Here is a 20,616-nt window from a genome sequence, read left to right on the forward strand (position 1 = left end):
GGAAGTGGACACCTGTGTCCAGCTCTATGCCCAGAGAGTCTGGCTCTGCTGCTCTGGTGTAGGTGTTGGTATTTTTAAAAGCTCCCTGGAAAATATTAACATGTGGAGATGAGAGTGCCCGCTGTGGGAGAGAATTCACAATGTTTTGTTTCATTTATCTAAGCATGGTGGTTCCTACTGAAAGTTAGGGAGCAAGGAATCATGGGAGCATGAGGAGGGTGACCCGCGTCTTTTCCAGTTCACCTGTGGCTGCCCAAAAGGTAGCCTCAGATTCCTGCCCTGTGACCCTTTACCGGGATCATTCGTGTGACCTCAGTCATTCCCCATCTGCGATGCTGGAGCCTTCTTGGAACCTACCCTCTGGCACTGACCACAAATCATTCTTTGTTCATAGATCTGCCCCAAGCCAACCTCCTTGTGTAATAAATCAGCTTTCAACAACAGAAAAGTGGAGTAGGTGGTTGCTTTGGCAATTTCGGTTGTAAATAGTTTTCTTGCTTCACATTTTAGGTTTTAAGTTCCTCAGTGACCACACAGTGTTTTATGAACACATTTTTTAAATGTATATTTTTCTTGCAGTTGGCAGGAGAGGTGGCTTAACGCAGGAGCAGCAGACACGTCCCCAGCTCCATAGGCTGGGAGAATTCTTTTCCACGTTAAAGACGTGGCCTACCAGTGAAATTCCTAACTTGGCTTATATAGAGATTTAGCTTTTCGTGTTATCAGTAAGTCTTATGCCCAATCGCTAAGCAGTTTAATTAAATATCTGTCATTTTTCTCTCCCCGGGCTAATGGAAAATTCAGCTTCTCTGGACTGGTACCATTTTGAGATGATGTCACAAGCAATCAAAATTCTAATTTAAAACCCACATTGGGCCAGAGTCTCTCAGGACTCGGACTGTCCCCGGCTCCGGGTTAGGCCCCTCTGAAACCTGCATTAAGTTTATTGAACTACAGGGATTATCAGATGTAGAGCTCAATTTAATGAACCTAATTGTACCAAGGAATTTTGATCCTTTATGTCATTAGTAAGGGGATTTTAACCCCTGTGGTGATTCCACACACACACTCGGGTAAAATGTCTCCTCTAAATTAGGCGCTCGTGCTTCCAGGGTCACACTGATGGATGCAGGCCGGTGACATTCAGGGTTTCTATGGGAGTGCGATCAGAGAGCAGACTGACGACCATGTGACTCCCCAGGAATGACCTTCCCTGCATTTCTGGTATAATCAATGGGGAAAGAGTGTCCTGAGTTTTAAGAGTGAATCTGTTGTGTTCTCGTAGTGCTTTGTCTTAGCAGACGCACTTTAAAACACAAACTGTCAGATTAGCAAGAGAACGCGGGTTCCTGAGGTAAGGAGAAAAGATTGTTTCATTTTTAAAGGTACCAACAGCCAGCAGGGAGCTAGAATTGGGGGATAAATTAAGTTTAACCCTAAGGTTTGACTCGGAGGGATGCATGCTGCTCTAATTTCCTCTCCTCTCCTCCTGCTACCATGAATTCTCGCCCAGGTGTTTGTTTACATGTCACCACTTAGAGACACTCTGAGTAGCAGAAGTTAACTGGGAACTGGCCATGCTTTCTTCTCTTCTTGTCACCCTGGGTCCCCTGTTTCCCCTCTGGCCTGAGGTCTTCTTAACATCAACGCTCCACTCTAGAGAAGGCAAGTCTCTGAGATCCGGCTCAGTCTTCTCACCCCAGCGGGGTACAGCCAGAGTGGCCGGAGACCGTGGGCCTCTGAGAGCACGTCCTTCCTGCAGAGCTCCCGTCCTGGAGGAAGCACCACTGCCGGAGCAACGGTCCCAGTCTGAGCACACCCGCCCCCTTCTCTGCCTCCCGAGGGAGGGGCGGCAGGCCCGTGTGGGAGCCAAGCAGTCCCCATGTCAGCTTCCCTGACATTGCGAAGGGACGCCTTTGAGAAATCCCATCTCCCAGTCAAATGGCAAGTGTGCTTTAAACGCGTCTAAAGTTCAGCTTGTGGCTGATTGCTCCTGGTCTTCTGGGTGAGAGGAACTGACACTTCAAAAGTGATAATCACAGAGAGTCGGTGAGCGGATGAAAGGGAGGCAGCATACAAAGGGCCAGAGCCAATGGCACCGTCTCTACGTAGAGTATGTGCCTGCGATTGGAACCTGAAGTGTTATCCCGTTTCTGCCTGTGGAGACGGAGCTTCTCACACACTGAAAATATTCTTACTCGCAGAAGTAAGTAGTTGAGAAGTGGAAGCGTCTAGTGTGTGTGGCTCTTTGGAAAGAAGACTGTGGCAAACACTAACAGTTGCTTTTCCATGAGTATCAAGAACGGGGCACCTGAGATTGGACCCGACTTGCTCGTTTCACCGGTGCTGGAAGAAGGCAGGAGACTCCTGGGTCAGAGACAAAGGACGTTATTGTTCACAGTGAGGTGGGCAGCAGGACATGGGCGCCCCTTGTCCCCGTGAAGCAGCTCAGATGGATGCTGCATGTGCAGTGAGTTTGGGTCACAGCCGAGGAATCCTGAATTTAGGGAACCCCAATCTGTGAAGGTGGCTGCCAGCAAATGTGCTCAACTTTTGTTCAGGGGAGAAACATTAGCTTTATTATCCTGGTCAGAAAACAAATCTACCCTCTGTCCCCGAAGAAGATACTGTCTCTGTCTTCCAAAGCTGTCCGCTAGAAGGGGACAGACAGAGCTCTCAATGCCTCTTGCTCAGAAGACAAGCAGAAATGGGAGAGACTCATGGAGAATTTCCCCCAACAATGTCCACTCCCTGCCTTTTCCTTGTGTGCTGACCCGATTTTGCCTGAGGATCTGACAGCTGCCATAGAATCGGACACATCACGTAAGGACGGTCCCACTCCAGGCTCACAGGGTGAATTTGGATTTGTCTGAGTCGAACATGGCAATTCCATGCTCCTTCCTAGTTACCTTGTTAAAATGGGACACATTACTCCCTCCTGGCCAATAAGACACAAGAGGGAGTCTTGGGGGGCCTTTTGCGACCAATTTCTTAACTCGTACGAGAAAAAATAGTCAGTCCCTTTTTTGCCCCTTGATCTTGGGAGGCGGTAGTTCCCAATGTCACCTTATAGACACCAGATACACTGAAGAGAACAGGGAGGGGAACGCAACACACCTGGGCCTTTGGCGATGTTGCTCAGCCCCTGAGTGTTTCCTGGAGCCACCTTAAAACGTCTCATGAGAGGGGGTTATTATTGCTGAAGCCATTTTTATTCGATCTGGAAGCATCTTAACTGACCTGGGGAATGGTTTAGCACTCAGTGTATATGATGAGTTCAACTCTTAACTTTGCCTTTTCACCTTTTTTGGGCCTCAGGTTACTGGTAACCGAAATGAAGACTATATTTATGGTTTTCCAAGAGTTTCTGGGTCTGAAAGGTGGTGGGAAAACCTGAACGTGGTGATCTCTAAGCTCCCTTCCAATACCAACATTGTACGATCAAATTTCCAAGACTCTAAGAGACATAGTAAAGTGAAATATAGCCAGTCCTAATGATAGTTTTGCATATTGGATCACTATAAGGAGAAAAGAAACATTAAAAGAGAAATGCACAAGGTGGCAGCCTGGCATCAGAAACAAGTACCGACGGCAGAGATTACCTTAGAATACATCTGGCTCAGGACTTCATCTGAGTGACGAAACAACGAATGGACAACCAAGGACAGACAGTTCTCCCTATTGCCTCCTCCCCCCATTAAATATAGCAGGTGGCATTACTCGCTCTCCTTCTAACTCATGATAAGTTTTCCCAAATAAATCACTCCAGACTTAAGGTCCTGAAGTGACAAATTTAACCACTCACCAGGATAGTAGACGTTTTGGCACTGAGTTCTCCTAGCAGGTGAGGTCACAGGTAGACAGACTCAAAAGTGTCCGTTGGAAGTAGCAGAAACAATGTGGTCATTCAATAGGGAACAGGGAAAGAGAAAAGCCACGGACAGGCACACAGAGTGAACGCGCTGAGATGACCAGCTAACACTGCAGCAGTTTTCAGAATGGTGGGCTTCTCCCTTTTCTGAAATGAAGTTTAAGGGGTGACAGTTTCCAACAGGCTGTTCCTCACAAAATCTCACTGAGCCCGTACAAACAAAATGGGTCACAGGCAGAGCAGATACCTTAGCTTCACTCTATAGTGGAGAATGTGAGGAATATGCAACTCTGTTTTCTGTTTTATGAAGGAAGGGCTAAGTGAACGTCAGGAGACGAGAGAATTAATGCAACATGAGAGGGTTATGAGGAGAACCAGGTAGGCCGACAGTGAGTTCACCGTGAGAACCAGAGAAACAAGGGAAAGGAGGAAGAAGCAAAGAGAACACCGATGTTTCTACCTCAGCCCAGAGGTGCTCCCCTGGAAGTTGTATCTTCCTACCCACTCAGGGGCACCACTCCAGCAATGCTCCCCGCTCTTCTACAGCTCCCACGTTTTCTTCTCTCTACTGGATCATTCCACATGAACAGGCTGACATGACTCCAAGCCTAACAGCCACCACCACAAAACTCTCCTTTGGACCTTATATCTCATTTCTGTGTTCCCTTTTGTTGCCCCATTCCTTGAGAGAGCCGCTGAGACTGTCTGTGTCTTTCTTTAACCCCATCACATAAAGCTTTCCCCTTCACTACCTTGTGAAGCTGTTCCTGCCTCAGGGTTTTAGCACGTACCGTTCCCTTTTACTCAGACATCTCTGCAGCTGCTCCTTTACCTCTGTGTTCACAAGGCATCACAGTAGAGACTCCTTTCCCAAACATCCTGTTAAAGACAAAACCCTCTCTCAGCTGCCTTTCCCCCTCTAGCCTGGTTTTTTAGAGCTCTGCAGCATGGTCACCTTCTGACGCGATATACAATACATGTGTTTCCGGCCTCACTAAAGTAGAAGCATTTTATGTTTTGTTCATTTTTGCTATAGCCTCAGCACCGGGAATAATACCTGCCAAACAGTAGGCACTCAACAATTCGTGAATGAACGAGTGAATGAAAGAACGAATCAGAACATTCCTGCCAGAGGCCAGTTATAATAGATACTCTGAAAAAAGAAATCCACACACTTTCTTAAGGCAAACCACACGTTAGCCCACCAGCACATGTAGGGGATGCTATCTTGTACCCCACAAGCATCTTCCCTAAGCACATAGTGACAATGTAGACTTTATCAGTCTAGGAACTCAATACCTTAGTTACATCTGCTTGAAACAAACTGTGCTCAACGTTGTTCCCAAATAGCTGACATTTGAGGAACAAAGGCTTATCCAGGATCAGCTCAGCAGTGGCGCCAGAAGCAGAGTTTTCTCCTGTTTTTACAGCTCATGGTATTTTCACTCTATTCTTAGGAACAAGGACCTTGCATCATAACTATATTTCTCACATTTTGGCTTACAGAAGAAACTGCTACATGCTTGAATGCATAGTCCAAGCTCCTCTCACAGAGCTTCTGATTCAGTAAGTTGTGTTTTATTAAAGCCAGCTGACTCTGATGCAAGCAGCCTGGGAATCCTATTTAAGGAACACTAGGATTTCCACATTTCATTCCAGCAGGAAGAGCCTAGGAATCTTTTGCTTCCTTATCATCAAGAGAAAGATTTTCAAAACGTGTAGTAAATAGTTTAACCTTGTCCCAAGAGAGGTCTGCACTTTGCCCTGGCTCTGAAAAGGTAATGTCTGTATGCTTGAAATGTTATACGCGGGAGCCCTGGGTCATGCCAGAGTCTACATGTGATTTAGAGGGGGACCGGGCCTCACACATAGTATTTGGGGTGGGGGTTCACCATCCCAGATAGACCAACAATGGGATGTAGGGTGAAGTTTGGGTTATACAGTTCAACACCTCGAGGGGCTGAAAACCGAGGTCAGCCACGTAGGCAGTCCAACGTTGCTGTGGAATGGAGCCTGAATAAAGACTCGGACACTGGGGCTCGCAGGGGCTGCCCTAGTTGGCGGTACCCCCTGCATACTGTCACAATGGATTCTGGGAAAGGAACGTGCGCGTGGCTTCATGGGAAAAGCACCCCTGGAAAGTTGGCATCTGGTACTTTTCTTGGTCTCTGCCCTCTGTGCTCCTTTTTTTGTCTGATTCTAATCTGTATTCTTTCCCTGTAACAAGTATAACCATGAGTACATGAGTATAGCCTCTGGTGAGTTCTGTGAGTCCCTCTAGAAAATTATGGAATCTGAGGGAGATTTGGGGGGGACCCCCACAAATTTGCAGTGGGTGTCAGAAGTATGTGCAATCTTGTGCGGGCTGTGGTCTTTCTAAGTTTGCGGTTGGTCTAATTGTCTGCAAAAATAAAAACAATCGCTTCAGTTTGGATCAATGTGACTGAATCTAGCCATGTTAAGACTGAAAGACTTCCTAGCCTGGAGCCCCACCTCCATGCCCGCCTGCACTGCCTAGCTAAGGAAAGCGAGTCTATGAGAGGCAGAGCACGTTTATAACTAAGCACAGAGCTTCTGCTTTCCCAACGATCCTGGACTGCCTTTCATGTTATGCAGGAAACAAAAAATAACCTGGCTTTCCTTTATGAGAGTCTTAGTTTGTGAATATGGAAAATTTTGGAGCTACATTTGCATATTCATACCAAAAACCTCCGTGTTCAACACATCTGAAAATGAACACTGGCCTGGAAAATTTATTTGAAGTCTTTTGGAAATTTTTCAAGGAAATGCCTGAAGCTGAAGAATCAATGTTACGAACTCATTTTAAAACCTCTGGTATCTTGATAACCTCTTGAGTATGAGAAATATTTCTCTTTATGTATCTTGGCCTTTAAGCTTTTTATTATGGCTAAAAAATAACTTCACACACAAAGACTTCCATAGAGAGAAGGACGCAAAAGGGAGTTACCGTGGGCTGCCCAGAAACAGAGAGGGCTGCCTTTAAAACACAAAGCCTTTCTAATTTTAGTTTTCTCCATGCATTTCGCCACCTTCTGAGAATCACTTCTTGAATATTAATGGGCCTATATCAGTTAAAAAGGAAAAAGACAAAAATCTTTCCAACATGACATGTGGCTTGAAACAGCACCTGTCCTCAGGAAGGGAGGTGTCACCAGGATTTAAATACTCTCGTGATTGGAGTCAGCAGAGACTTGTGTGCTGGGCAGAGTGTGCCCAGTTTAAAAGAACAGATGAAAGTCTTGGATGGTGACTGTGAAGATAGAACATTTGTGCTAAAGGGAAATCAACGCAGAAGCTGCTTTAGAGAAATCGTGAAGTTGGATGCCTATGGATTCTCCAGAGATGGAGAGGAGAGTGGATTAAAAGACGGGACAGATGGCAAGGAAGCTTTTCTCTTGACCAGAGTCAGATTGTGCGTCAAGATGAGAAACACCCATTGATGGCAACATGCGTTGGTAGAGAAGTAATTGATGGGGTGGCTTTCAGGTGGTGTCAGAGAGCGCAGGCTCACCGGGGTCCATGGCTTTGGAGGGTTCAGGGAGAATGGATGGTGGGACTTGGGTCCACAGGAGGTCGTCCAACCGGTGCTCAAACACCTCGATTTGGACAAAAAGCCGATGGGTGTTCATGCGGACCAAGCGGATGCTTATAAGTTAATTCAGTAGAACTTCGAAATGACTGAGCACTGGCTGGCTATGCTCATGGGGACACTGATGATGAGGAAAAGCTGAAGACAAGGTCTTTGGAGGAAAGGACGAGGCCGTGGAAGGAGCATGGCTGCTGGCGAGAGCTGCGAGGACGTCCGCCAGAAGGAAAACATACAAGGAGGCATCTGCTTCCGGGTTTCATGGACTGGGTTTCAGACCAGCTATATCGCAGGCATTGCTTCTCCCCTCCCCTCCCCTCCCCTCCCCTCCCCTCCCCTCCCCTCCCCTCCCCTCCCCTCCCCTCCCCTCCCCTCCCCTCCCCTCCCCTCCCCTCCCCTCCCCTCCCCTCCCCTCCCCTCCCCTCCCCTCCCCTCCCCTCCCCTCCCCTCCCCTCCCCTCCCCTCCCCTCCCCTCCCCTCCCCTCCCCTCCCCTCCCCTCCCCTCCCCTCCCCTCCCCTCCCCTCCCCTCCCCTCCCCTCCCCTCCCCTCCCCTCCCCTCCCCTCCCCTCCCCTCCCCTCTCCACCACCCCGCCCGCCTCTCTCTCAGCAAACTGTTTCCTATCTAGCCTATCCTTTCAATGCCACCCTGGTATGATTTCAGACAAGATCTCTCTAAACAAAAAAGCACCAAATGAAGATTCCATAGTCTACATGCTGTGGAACAAGATTTACCTTGTTTTCTGTTTCACCACCAGAGGTACTTCAATGACAGTGTCTGAGACGTCAGGCAAACAGTGAAGAAAAAGTTAAATAGTGCCACAGGGTCAGCACAGATTTTAGATGGGAATACAGAGAGCTGCGAGAGAACAGGAGGATCACTTTCTTCCTGCCGAACAAGCTCTCTTAAGTGAGAGAAACTTCTAGAAAAGTTCTTTTGTCCTTGGTGTCTTTCTTTGCAAGAGATGCAGAACTGATTTAAATGATCTTACGACTTTCCTCCAGCTACGATGGCTTAATTTGTTCATTATCTTCTATTTAGTAGGAATGTTAGAAACGAGGACTCTTAGGCTGAATATGGAAAATGCAGGATCTCAGAGTCCCAGGATCGGAATGTCCTAGAATAAATGCTCAATTAACACTGGAGAAGAGTTATTAGGCCCTGAAGTCATCTATTTCCACCTCTGAAAAAAGGCAAGAAATCACTTCACAGCGTTCCTTATGCCGGTGCCAACCAATTTCTATTTGAACAAAGCATTCCTCTGGAAATGGAGGATATTAAATAATTCATCATAAAGTATTCTTCCTTTTCCCTTATTTCTGACGATAATAGCTGAAAATACAACTTTCCTGATTATATTGCATAAATAAACATTTTGCCTTCCTAGAGACTGCACATATAAATCACCTTGGAACCTGTTTTTTTTGTTTTTTTTTTTAAGGGCCAGTTTGTACACGGTTCCAACAATCATGCTTGCTGTTTTCATGGTTTGCTGAACTGATGGCACACAGTTTCTCTCTAGAACAAAGGTTTCTGTCCTTTGAAAGGACCGTCGCGGGGAGGTTTGAGCTCCTTGTCACCTCTGCCTCCGGTTGGTTTGACAGACGCTTAACAAGGACCTACCTACTCTGGGAACAGGCTCATCCTTGAGGAGCCTCGCCCTGCAGGGCATATCCTTGAGTGGCTTTCCCAGCTCGCATCTTCTGTTTTCAGCTTCTGAGCCCATCCTGTGCGTGAGGCTGTGGTGCGGGACGAAGCCTTAAACAGCAGTAGCACAGGACACGCTTACAGTGTGTAGTTTGCAGCTGTGTGGTACACGTACCATGGTCTGAGAACAGGAAGCCAGGAGAGCAGAATGTGTGAAAGTCTGTCATGTAGCAATTAGGCCCAACGAGAAGGGATCACTGGTGAAACGGAACACTTGGCAAGCGAGACCCTGGGTTTCCCAATCATTTTTAACCCGTGCTGCCATTTGCTGACATCATAATCTAATTAGCATCGGCAGATGCTGGGTTGCCCAGACTGTGGAGGCTGATGGGAAATAACACAAAGCCCTGCAGATCTCAGATAAACATCCTACCAGGCAATAAAATTTTTTTGTGTGTCATATCCTGTAGGTTGTGCAACAAAAACAACAGCTTTTTTGTTTTGTTCTGGAGATGTGAAATGATGATTTTCCAAACTACCCATGTTCTCTTGAAGGTTCTGATATAGTCTCTGCCCTCAGTTGATTAAAAAAAAAAATCACTATTGTGCAGCTTTTAAAAAGTTGACGTGGAAATGTGTTTCTAAAATACTGTTACATGGAACAAGTGGGTTACAAACAGTATGTACCATATGACCTCATTTTTGTAAAAAATTAAATATAAGTGCACAGAAAAATGTTTGGAAATGTGCATACCAATAGCATAGCATTAAATACATTAGAATGAGATTATAGCTGATTTTTAAAATTCTTTTTGCTTCTCTGGATTTTTAAATCATTCACAATAAACAAACAAGCTTTGTATAATTTTAAAAACTCACAATCTGATAATTTTCACTTTTTTGCAAAATTTGGTGACAATTTAAGCAACTCTGTTCTATAATTTCAACAAGTGTTTAAACAGAGGAGTGACTTAATCAAAATGCAGAGTGGGATTTCATTTAAATACAGAAAGTGAGCGGGAATCTAAAACTACAGCGAAATATTCCTTATTTCTTTCCTGTTTTTAGGATACCTGAGAGGATTGAAAAAAAAAAAAAAAAAAGGGAGTGAGAGAGTGGTCAAATATTACCATAAAATAATTTTGAACAAGACGTGAATTTTTTTCCTATCAAAAATGGCTAAAAATAGGGCATGCTATTTTTTGAAGTAAAATCCTCCCAAGTCTGAAGGGCCAGCATGCTCGGGTGTTTAAACTAATGTCCGCAGGAATCGGGATGCAGGTGACCATAATTCGGTGTCATAATTACACCTGACAGGTAGGTACTGTTTTTATTATTCACCGGCTCTGGTTACACTTGCCCTGAAAGACCCTGCTGAATACTGAATATCAACCACTCTTCAGGAGAAGTCATTTGGCATGCGCATCAGTTCTTATCAGAGGAATCAAATTCAGGGATGCAGAAAACCAAATTCGATCATTTTAACACTATATGAAAAGGCAAGGAAAATGCGTCATTTCCCAAGAGGCTGTAAGTCCAGCTAGCTTCCTTTTGTCAAACTCTTAGCACAGATATGTGGGTAGGTCATTACTTGCACGAAACAGGTCTTTTAACTGGTCCCTGGGCTTAAGCTATAGTCTTCTCAATTCCTCAAATGCCCCCTGATCTCCCTCCTCTACTTGCTTTCGCCCAGGCTGGAAAAATGCCTTTATCTCATTTATTTGCCTTCAAGGCAAATCAAACGTGCATTTTCTGGAAATCTACCCTCACGTCTTTAGGCAAGGTTAAAGCTTACTCTTTTTTGTTGCTTCATACTTGTGGCAGAGACTGCTACCTTCTCATGAGAAGTTTGTTTTCCTCATCATAGTTATCTTTGAAAAGCTGCCGTGCATCCAGGAGCTGCATTTCCCAGTCCCCAGGCATCTAAGGGGACCCCAGTGACGCGTTACCACCAATGAAACGAGAACAAAGGGAGAGTGTGATGACGCTGGGGCCAGTGTGGATAAGAAGAGAGAGGCTTCTCCACCTGCCCTTTCTCTGTCTGCCAACTGGACATAGAAATTCCTAGGTGCTAGGAGAAGGTGTAACCACAATGCAAAAGGAGGCTTGACCTCAAATCACCGTGTGGAAAGAGTTGCTGGACCATAGCATGCAAACTGGACTGCCCTACAGTTACTGAACCCTGAGGTTGTATTTGTCATAGCAGCTTAACTTATTCCTAGACAAGGATATTTCTTATTCCTAAATCTCTCAGGACCTTATCACATTTCTTCATTTATTTATAAGATTAAAAAAAAAAATTAACCCAAAGGATCTCCTCCATCAGACCACTGGAACTTTGAAGGGATGAGTTGTGTTGTAATGGCCTCCATTTAGTCTTAATACCTAGTTATCTGTTTCAGAACATTGTAAGAGTTAAAAAAATATGTAGGCTGTGACATTATATTTGAATGAATTAGTGGAATTCTGTAATTCACAGAACTATGCAGTTTTAGTGCAAAGAGATGTGGCTGGAGCCATTCGGGAGCCTGTGGATGGGCCCCCACCCCCATGAGTGTCCATGCAGGAGTGTGCCCTGTGACAAAGGCAGACAAAAACGTCCCCACTGAGACATCTGTCACAGACAAGCTCGACATCCAGGAATCAGGGAAAAAATTCTCTTTGTTTTTCAACATTTCTATTCTACATTGAATGGTCTCCAGAAGCCAGAACCCAGACCTCAAGCTGCCATGTGCAGTTCTCTTTTTCAGCCACACTTAAAAAGCACACAAACAACAAAACTCCTAGGGCTAGCTGTGGAATGTGTCATTTATAACGTTACGTCTATAGAAAAAGACATTCCAGGCTCTGAATACCTGCCTCAGAAACTCTTCAACATAGCTCCTTGGCGAACTGGGAAGTACCTCAACTAGAAAATGAAAACAAAACAAAACAAAAAACGGTAAAATACTAATATTATAGAGATAGAAACAAGTCTTTTCCCTGAACTCTGTAAGAAGAATATATTTCATCTGTGCCCCTGGTTCTGTATTAGATTTCATGTTAAGCCTTTACGTTTCTCCTCGTCTCCTTAATTGCTATTAAAAATGATCTTGTACCTTGAACAAAATGTGTTGTAAAAAAGATAATCCCTTGAACGGCTCATTTTTTTTAAAAAAACGTTATTGGAAGACTTCCAGGTGACATCCAGTTGGCCAATGTTTTGTCACATGGTTTTAATTTCAGTGCGTGTCTGATGACTTGTAAAAGCCTAGCACCGTTGTATGTACAGTTGTCTCTGGCTCTTTGAGGCAGTTCTGGTTTTGAGCTATTTCAAATGATCTTCCCCAGTCACTCGCTATAGTTACGTGAAGCTCTGATCCCTGACTTACTGTATCGTTTCTCCTTTTTTAACCAGCTTTGATTTAATTGGTCCCGAGTGTCATCCTCAGTTGAATCAATTCCCCAGCAAGAGTAACACTCACTGACACCAATTCTTCCTTCTTGACGTATTTGTTTTTATAAAAATGTCGAGCCTACGGAGACACGGTTTGCTTCTAGGATGGCTCATGTAAGGGCGCTAACCGTATCATACCCCCCTGTACGTATTTCTACTGTTCTCACGAATCCATGTGTTATTATTGAGTAACAACAGCCCCCTCCTTCTCCCCCCGCTGTCCCAGGTCAGAATGCAGGAATTCAAGTTTCTTTAATCTCTTCTCTCATAGTTTGCCCGTTGTCTTCCAGCTGGCCGCAGGCATGCTGAGTCTAGAAGTTGCTCTTTTTGACACTTAAACATGCCATCATGTTGAAGGGAAAAATTTTGTGGCCTACCACACTCAATAAATAACGCAGAAAACATTAGAATCAGAGAAGATGAGATAAAAGAAAAATTCCATCCCTTGTAATTTTCTATTGACCTAACATTGATTGTACATGACCTTGGATAATTGAAAGGAAAAATCTGATGCTCACACCTGATTTGTATTAATAAAAACTCAGTATGTATGTATATATATATTTAATAAATATACCCATATGTATATATACATATACATATATACACATGTACATACACACACATATACATATACATGTATACATGTATATGTATGTATGTATACATATATACATATATACACACATATATATATATAAAAGAAAAAATAACTGGAAGTTTAGTATTTCTCTATAGTAATGACACACAACATACTGTGTTCAAACATTGTGTGAAGACACTCTCTAACGAGGATGCCTATTATTTTCTAGGCACTGCACCTAATTAATTGTCTTGTGGAAATTTTGTCACTTTTAGGAAAATGAAAGACTTCTGTTTTAAATTTTAAATCGAGATTCATTAAAAAAAATCAATCTCTTGTGTGGGCCGGATTTCAGTAGGAGGCTGGTCTTCTCAAGGTGCCTCTGGAGTGTGCAGGAAGCAGGACTACAGCTCTGTACAGAGAGGTGATTCTGCATGGCCAGCGTAAGAGGAATTCCCAACTTCTTCTAGAAATTTCCATATTCAGCAGACATGGTTGAATCAATAAGATCTAAGGTAACTTGGGCAAGTTCTCATATTAGGAGGACATCGTACTCTAAAGTCTGTCCTTCTAACTCTAGGGTACCTAAGCCATATACTCAAATAAGTGTCCCTCAGTAAGATTAGCAAAGAAATCTGGGTAAATTCAATTTATTATTTACCAATTATTTGTATATCTTTTAACACTTAATAAAAGGCTCACAGCTAATACATTACATAGCTCTAATACAGCACAAATCTCATCTTTAATTTACATCTCTGAACTTGTTTTGTCCATAATTTGAAATTGAAAAGTTTAAATCAGAAGCTGGAGAAATTTTTAAAAAATCACAATAGTGTTGCTATTTAGGTTTTTAAGTTTTTTTTGTTTGTTTGCTTTTTGGAGGAGGTATTTTTAAATTTTTCTCATGGACTGGAATCACCAAGTCAGAATTGTCCTTTAGATCCCAAACCTAAGTACAAATTGAACTCACAGTTAGACTTGCAAAAGAGTAGAAAATTAAAAATTCTTCCTAAATCTATGTAGATAACATAAGTGGGCGTGGGTATATGAAATGAAAAATCTGGCGCTGGCACCTGATTTGTGTTAATAAAAACTCAGCGTGTATGTAACACATAAAAGATAAAACACCCTCAGTAACACTCCAAAGGCACGAGAGGCCAGTCGAGTGGATGGATATTCCTTCTGTCTATGCAAGTGAAGCTCTTTTAACATAAAATGTTTTTCCAATTCTGAAATTGTGGAAGATAGATTGCCAATAATTTATGTCTTCTGATTCATCAGTTTCTATATGTTGCAGAATGTTTTCTTCTGTGTCTTTCTCGAGTATGTGTGTGACAGAAGGCTGCGTGTTGGAAAATGAAAGTTTTCCCCTTAATATCCTTTCTTAAGATTCTCAGGACATGAGACAGCTGCCTCCACATTTTTGTGGCGATATGCCTGCTAAATGCAAGTATTTTCTCCGTGTCATCCTGGTATCTGAAAGAGCTCAGACCTGGTAAACACGAAAGCTTATGCTAAAATATTACGACAGTCTCGGGTCACTCTCCCGAAATGTTTCCTAGTCACTGAACGGCCCCTTCAAGAATTTCCCACTGTGTCTTCTGAAATCTCTTTTAAATTGAAAAACAAAAATAAAAATGCTAGGGTCACTATTTACCATCAAACACTTGCAAACACTTCCCTCCTCCGATTACTGCTCACTTTAAGGGAAACCTAACCATTAGGGCTCTCCGTCCTCCCCGACCCCCAATTTCTACCTCTGTGGTCTACTTTTATCCCTAATTCTTGACCTAAAAATTAGTCAGGGTGGTAGGGCCCGGCCCCCAGCACCTCCCCAATGACAAGCCCCTTTTTGGGGTGGGCACTAGGGAGGAGGCCCCTGCCTTATGGGTCCTGAGAAGAAGAACGGTCCCACTTTTCTGGATTTCCTGGCTTGGTGTCTCCCCTGAGGTCATTTCTCTGGGGCCTGAGGCCTGCTTGGGACCCCAGAACCTGCTGGGAGGCTGAGAGAGGCTGCCCACCTCCCTCCTTATGCTTCTCACTCCCTCCTCCTGGTTGGGCCAGAGGTGGGCAGGGACTCAGTGCAGATTGGGGCGTGCACACAACAAGGGCTCCCTTCTGGCTGCAGATTGGGGTGTTCACACAGCAGGGGCTCCCCTCTGGCAGAGTGCAGGCCAGATTGGGTCAGCTTGCACCTCGCCCACTTTCTTTCTCCTGCCCCTCCCCACTCACTGTAATTTATGGTCCTGGGGAGCCAGCCCCTGTGGCATGTTTATATCCTGTGCCTTTTATCGTTATTGTTTAGGGGGAGGAGGGGGTGGTTTTTCACTGGAAAGGGGGTACACCTATGTCTGTCCTGGGAGGCAGTACGGTTTACCATCAGCAGAAATGACTCTGGGACAGACACAAAATGTTTGGGGGCAAACACCAGCTCTGTCGCTGCCTGGGCCAGGCACCTCACTCACCCCATGCCTCAGTTGCCTCACTTGTGAAACAGAGATGTTAACAGTGGTGTCCACTTCCAAGGGTGGTTAGGGGAGTAAGTGAGATGATTTACGTAAAGGCCCTGAACAGCGCCTGAGAAGTAGTGAGTCTGCACGAAGCTGAGTTTGCTCATTCTTATCATAACCACTGAGGTACTTGCCTGCTTCCCAAAACAGTCAGAAGGGTCTTTGAGGGAAAGAAACCATGCACGATTTAACCATGTTCCCTCAGCACCTAGCACGTTGCTTGGGACATGGTAGGTATTCAATAAGTACTCACTGAATAAATGAATACATATAGACAGTAAATAAGTGAAATACAGGCTTAAAATTTCACCTGAAAAATATGCTAATGAGGAAGATCGCTCTAATTTTATCGTGTGTGTTTCTTTTTACTTGCGCAGGAAGGTGTTGATGGCATCTCATTAACTTAGTGTAACCCTGTTCTTACTGTCAAGCACCTTCCACTTCTGACAGAAGGGTACAACACAGTTAATTAACAGAAATGCTATTCTGGAAACCAATAGGTAGGCATGAACTGTGACAAAAGTCCTTTGAGACACATGCAGAGAAACAAAATTTGAATGCCTATCGGAAAGAGATCAGAGAGCCTAACAAGTTAAAGGGAAAACAGGAAGTAGAGACAGTGAAAATGTCTGACGGGAGGAACCATCTTTCCTGAGCCCCCTCCCGGTAGCCAGTTGTTGCTGTGAAAATAATTACGTCTGCAGAGGGACCCCTCAGAATGAGAGAGAAGCAGGACTGAGATTTTCTCCATCTCTCCGTGCTGCCCTCTGCATCCAGCAGACGAGAGTCTGACAGGAGAACAGTGACAAATGGGACACGGGCAAGCCTCAGTCACGGCCATTTTCCCTCGGCGTTCCTTATGAAAGAAAGCATCGCTTGTTTACTTTGAAGAAGTTTCTCTCAAATACAGACACCTGCCTTTTTGCTCCGAGCACAGGCTCCTTTGAACGTCGATGGAGATGCTCCATAACGATGGATGTTTGCCCTCTCTGCCCTTTGGGGACCCTAAAAAGGTATTGTCACCCTTAGTAATTATTAGAAGGTCCGAGCACTCCAAGGAGAGGCCAGCCTCTAATCCGTGCCTTGAACGTACCCCACTTCTTCACCCAAAGTAAATTGTGTGACAGAAAACAGCTCCGCGACAGGAGCTGAGCTGGGCTGCTGAGGACAGGGCCCTGTGGACGTCACTCATTCACAGGGCCACCAACGGCGCGTGACACACACGCAGAAGCACCGCCCTTGACACACGTGGTTTGTCTTCTTTCCTATGCAGACAGGGACTTACAAAACCGCGGGACATAAAGCAAGGGTGGGTGGGGTGCAAGTGATTTTGTAGGAACGTACAGAATGACTCAAACACGGAATTGTCAACTTTCTGTATTTGCCAGGAGATATTTCTAAAATACAGTCCAACTCACGTGGAAGTCACAGAATAGTTTGATTCAATTACTTTTAATTTGGGACAGTAAAAATCCCTTTTAAATAATCCCAATCCATAATTCACGAAAGGAGAGATTTCTATTTATTTATTATGTATTTATTTTTAATTCTAGGGCTAGAATGTCCTGTCTCCTTTTCAGTCAGATCTGGCTCAGATTAGATATGCAATGAGCGTCCTCCAAAAGATGATACATTATAACACTTACTTCACTGAAGTAAATACTTCATGAACGTCTACATTCTATCATCATAACAACCCCCAGAAATTGCCACCCCTATTTTACGGATTGGGAAATTGGGATTCAAAGAGATGAAGCCATTTGCCCAAGGACTGGGATTCACCCTGACAACGCCAACTCCTGAGTCTGCGCCCTTTCCTCAATCCCACTCCACCATTTCACACACACACAAGATCCTACAGGAGCTCACCAGAAAGACATCTTTTTGAGAGTCCCTTTTTTAAAGACCGCCATGTATAATTAAAACAAGAAAAAGAGAAAAATACCGCAGCAGGGATTTCTGGGACCAGACCTGTGACGGAAGCCCTCAGCTGAAGGGCACAGACTAGGAGGGGGGAGGCTTCTTGGGGCAGGGAGTGGACAGTGAGATTTCAAGGAGGGACACGGGGACACTGACTGGTCTCCCCTCATGGGTGTGTCTGTTGTCTTCCTGATTCTGTCTTCGTTGGAACAGCCCGCAGAGTCTGGGGTTTGTAAATGTTCACCAAACCTGCAAGTCTGTGGACTGTACTTTCCTAAAGCTGAACTTCATCCCCGAGGAGAAAAGGGCCCAGGTTTGATGAGCACGTCTCATCCCGAGAACCCCTGCCTTCCCCAGACGGTACCCCCAAACCACGTGACCGTATGTTGCGGGTCTTCGGGACCCAAGGCCAGCTGAGCTGAGCTAGGCAGCAGCATTTGCTCTCGCTCTCATTCTGTTGGTGTCTGCATCCTTGGCTAAATAAATTCAGAACACACATCTCTAGAGGGTGTGCGGGGGTGGGGGTGTCTCTTCAGGAAAGCTGCAGACACCAGGTTTCATCATATCACTCAATACTGTTGTCCACGCTGCTTCATTAACTCCTACAGACGTTAATTTTTATGATTCCTCTTTGCTTCTGTGTTACTCCCTCACTCTCTTTGCCTTATTCCTGATCACTGTACACAATCCCCTGTCTACTCTTAACCCTGACTCCTTGGAAAATTAAACACACACACAAAGAAACATTAAGCGTGCATTCCTCTCCCATGCTAGGGCAGTTCACTGATGACGCCTTCCTTCCTTCCTTCCTTCTCGTTCTCTATTGTCTTCTCCCACACTGTTAGGCACTTGGTACTTTCTCTTTCTTCCTTGAGAAGCTTTGCTTTTGCATCGCCACATGTCCCTGATTCCTTGGGAGCAATCAAAGGTCTGCATACTTACCTTTTAGCACCACTTATGCTTGAATCCAGTGAAGTTATACAATCAGAGCTGAGACCAGCCTGAGTGACAAGAGCGGCTCTTTACACGTTAACAAAGAACTTAGACTCACATTTCAGCTCGAGTTTGATGAAATCCGTGTTCCCCAGATTTTCCAGAAACACTCCCCGGGGGATTAATGTTTTGAAGTAGAAAGAAATGTCAGCACTGGTTTCCCCTTGGAAAGTAGAGAAGTGCAGGTAGGATGACGGGTTCGGGAAGGACGCAGCGTTCCAATAATTCCCTGTGGGAAGAAGAAAACAACGGGTCGTTTACACGTTGATTGTGGTGATAACATAACAGACATCCATTTCTTGATTTTAACAGATTCCCATTGGCTAGAGCCCTTGTTTCTTCTCACCCTATGGAGCAACATCACCCCAATCCCCACAAGCCGACCTGTGACTTCCCAAGAGTGATATGTGTATATGTATATAAGATATTTCATTAGAGATTGATAGCTGAGGTTCTGACAAAAGTAGTTTTGGAGGGACCCCAGGGAGTAGGTGCCAGTGGAGGAGAAAGTGGAGAGAAGCCCCTGGTGTCACTGTGTATGGTGGCTGGGGGCTGTTTTGAACTCCTGCATATGTACTGGCAGCTTTGGTTGGTGCATGAAGCCTGTGGGCTGGACCCAGAGCGACACAAGAGGAACGAGAGGTCTTTGGCGTTCTCCTGCACCGTGGCCTTGGAATAACCAGTCAGCAGCTGCTCAGAAACGGGGTGCTGGCGCTGTCAGAGTATAAGCGGGGAGCACAGAAGCTTTGTGGATACAAGGAGATGAGAAAAATGCAGGATGGCCACGCCAGTTATTTCCCCACCCCTCCTGCTCTAACCCCCCAAAGGTGAGTGGCTGTAAAGGCAGCGTCTCCTCTAAACCTAGTCCTCCCTGGTTCTGAGCTAAGCCCACCTCTGCGCTCTCAATCAGCCTCTAACCCTGAGCTCATGAAGAAGACGTGAGTACATCCACCCCTCCACTTCACTCCTTGTCTGATGGTAGCCAGTGTCCCCAGGAGAAAAGTGGTTCACAAGACAAAATAAAAACACCATACTGGACGACTCACATTCCATTAGAACAGATGGACCCAAACATTTAAATGAGACCAAGAGCTGACTCTCCACTTCATCTCCAGGGGAGAAATTCCTTTCTAACGTGCACATTTCTGAGTTCGTTTACTATCATAGCTATGGACTAAACTCTGTAGACATGCTTTCAAACAGTTACTAAAGCCTTTATCTTTACTATTAAACCGATGTTGAAGTCACCAGGGTTGGCTGAAGATGGAGTCGCTTATGCTAACTAAGCCCCACATCAGCAAAGCGAAGCTTAACTAGTAAGTTTCTGTGCTCAGCTCCCCCAGAAGAGGAAGACCCAGGTCAACCAGTTGGCACTTGCCTGCTCAGCACAAGTTACCTGACGCAGCTCCAAACTGCCCCTTTGCTTCGTGGAGGGAAAGTAACCCAGCTCTAAGCAACCAGCAAATGCCCAGTACACCTTTCCTGATCCTGGTCACTTGTGTCTATAAAAATCTCTCACACTGAACAGCTCAGAGCTGTTTTCTGGCTGCGAGAGTGGATGCCGCCCAAATCATGAATCCCGGAATAAAGTCCTACTAGAACAGCAAATTGTCTGGGGAAACTTTTCTTGTGACATCTAAAATACATGAATTTTTTTTAAAAAAGAACTCATTTTCGCTATATCTTGCCTTCAAAGGACACAATTAATCAACTAAGTTCAGCCTATCAGTTTCTATATATCACATTTTTTCCTTTCTTTTATGCAAATTAGGTACCTGTGCTATATTAAGTTCAACTACTGTGCTTAAATAAAATTAACTTTGCGTGGTACTGCTATGCTTAGGCCACAATTTTAAATTAAATACAGAATATTGTTATGTTATGAGATATTAAAATACTCTCTTATTTAATGAATGTTATTTGTTTTGTTCTTACAGACATGAAGGATACAGTGATATCTAGATAAGTGAATGGCAATATATTACCAGTAAGTCAGCACAAACTATGTTTCTAACTGTCTTCATTAAAGTAAAAACAGTGGTGGTAG

General features: G+C 44.6%; 1 protein-coding gene across 1 annotated transcript in view; it reads right to left on the reverse strand.

Annotated features, from left to right (window-relative positions):
* Nucleotides 1–20,616, reverse strand: part of CNTNAP2 (contactin associated protein 2) — a 1,494,727-nt gene that overhangs the window by 167,207 nt on the left and 1,306,904 nt on the right. Inside the window, exon 16 of the mRNA XM_088799852.1 lies at nt 18,628–18,798. Coding sequence (XP_088655978.1) covers nt 18,628–18,798 — 171 coding nt within the window. The remainder of the gene's footprint in view (nt 1–18,627; nt 18,799–20,616) is intronic.

Source organism: Rhinolophus sinicus, chromosome 8, assembly GCF_057876585.1.
Source record: "Rhinolophus sinicus isolate RSI-liver-muscle chromosome 8, RSI-T2T, whole genome shotgun sequence".
Classification (NCBI taxonomy): Eukaryota; Metazoa; Chordata; class Mammalia; order Chiroptera; family Rhinolophidae; genus Rhinolophus; species Rhinolophus sinicus.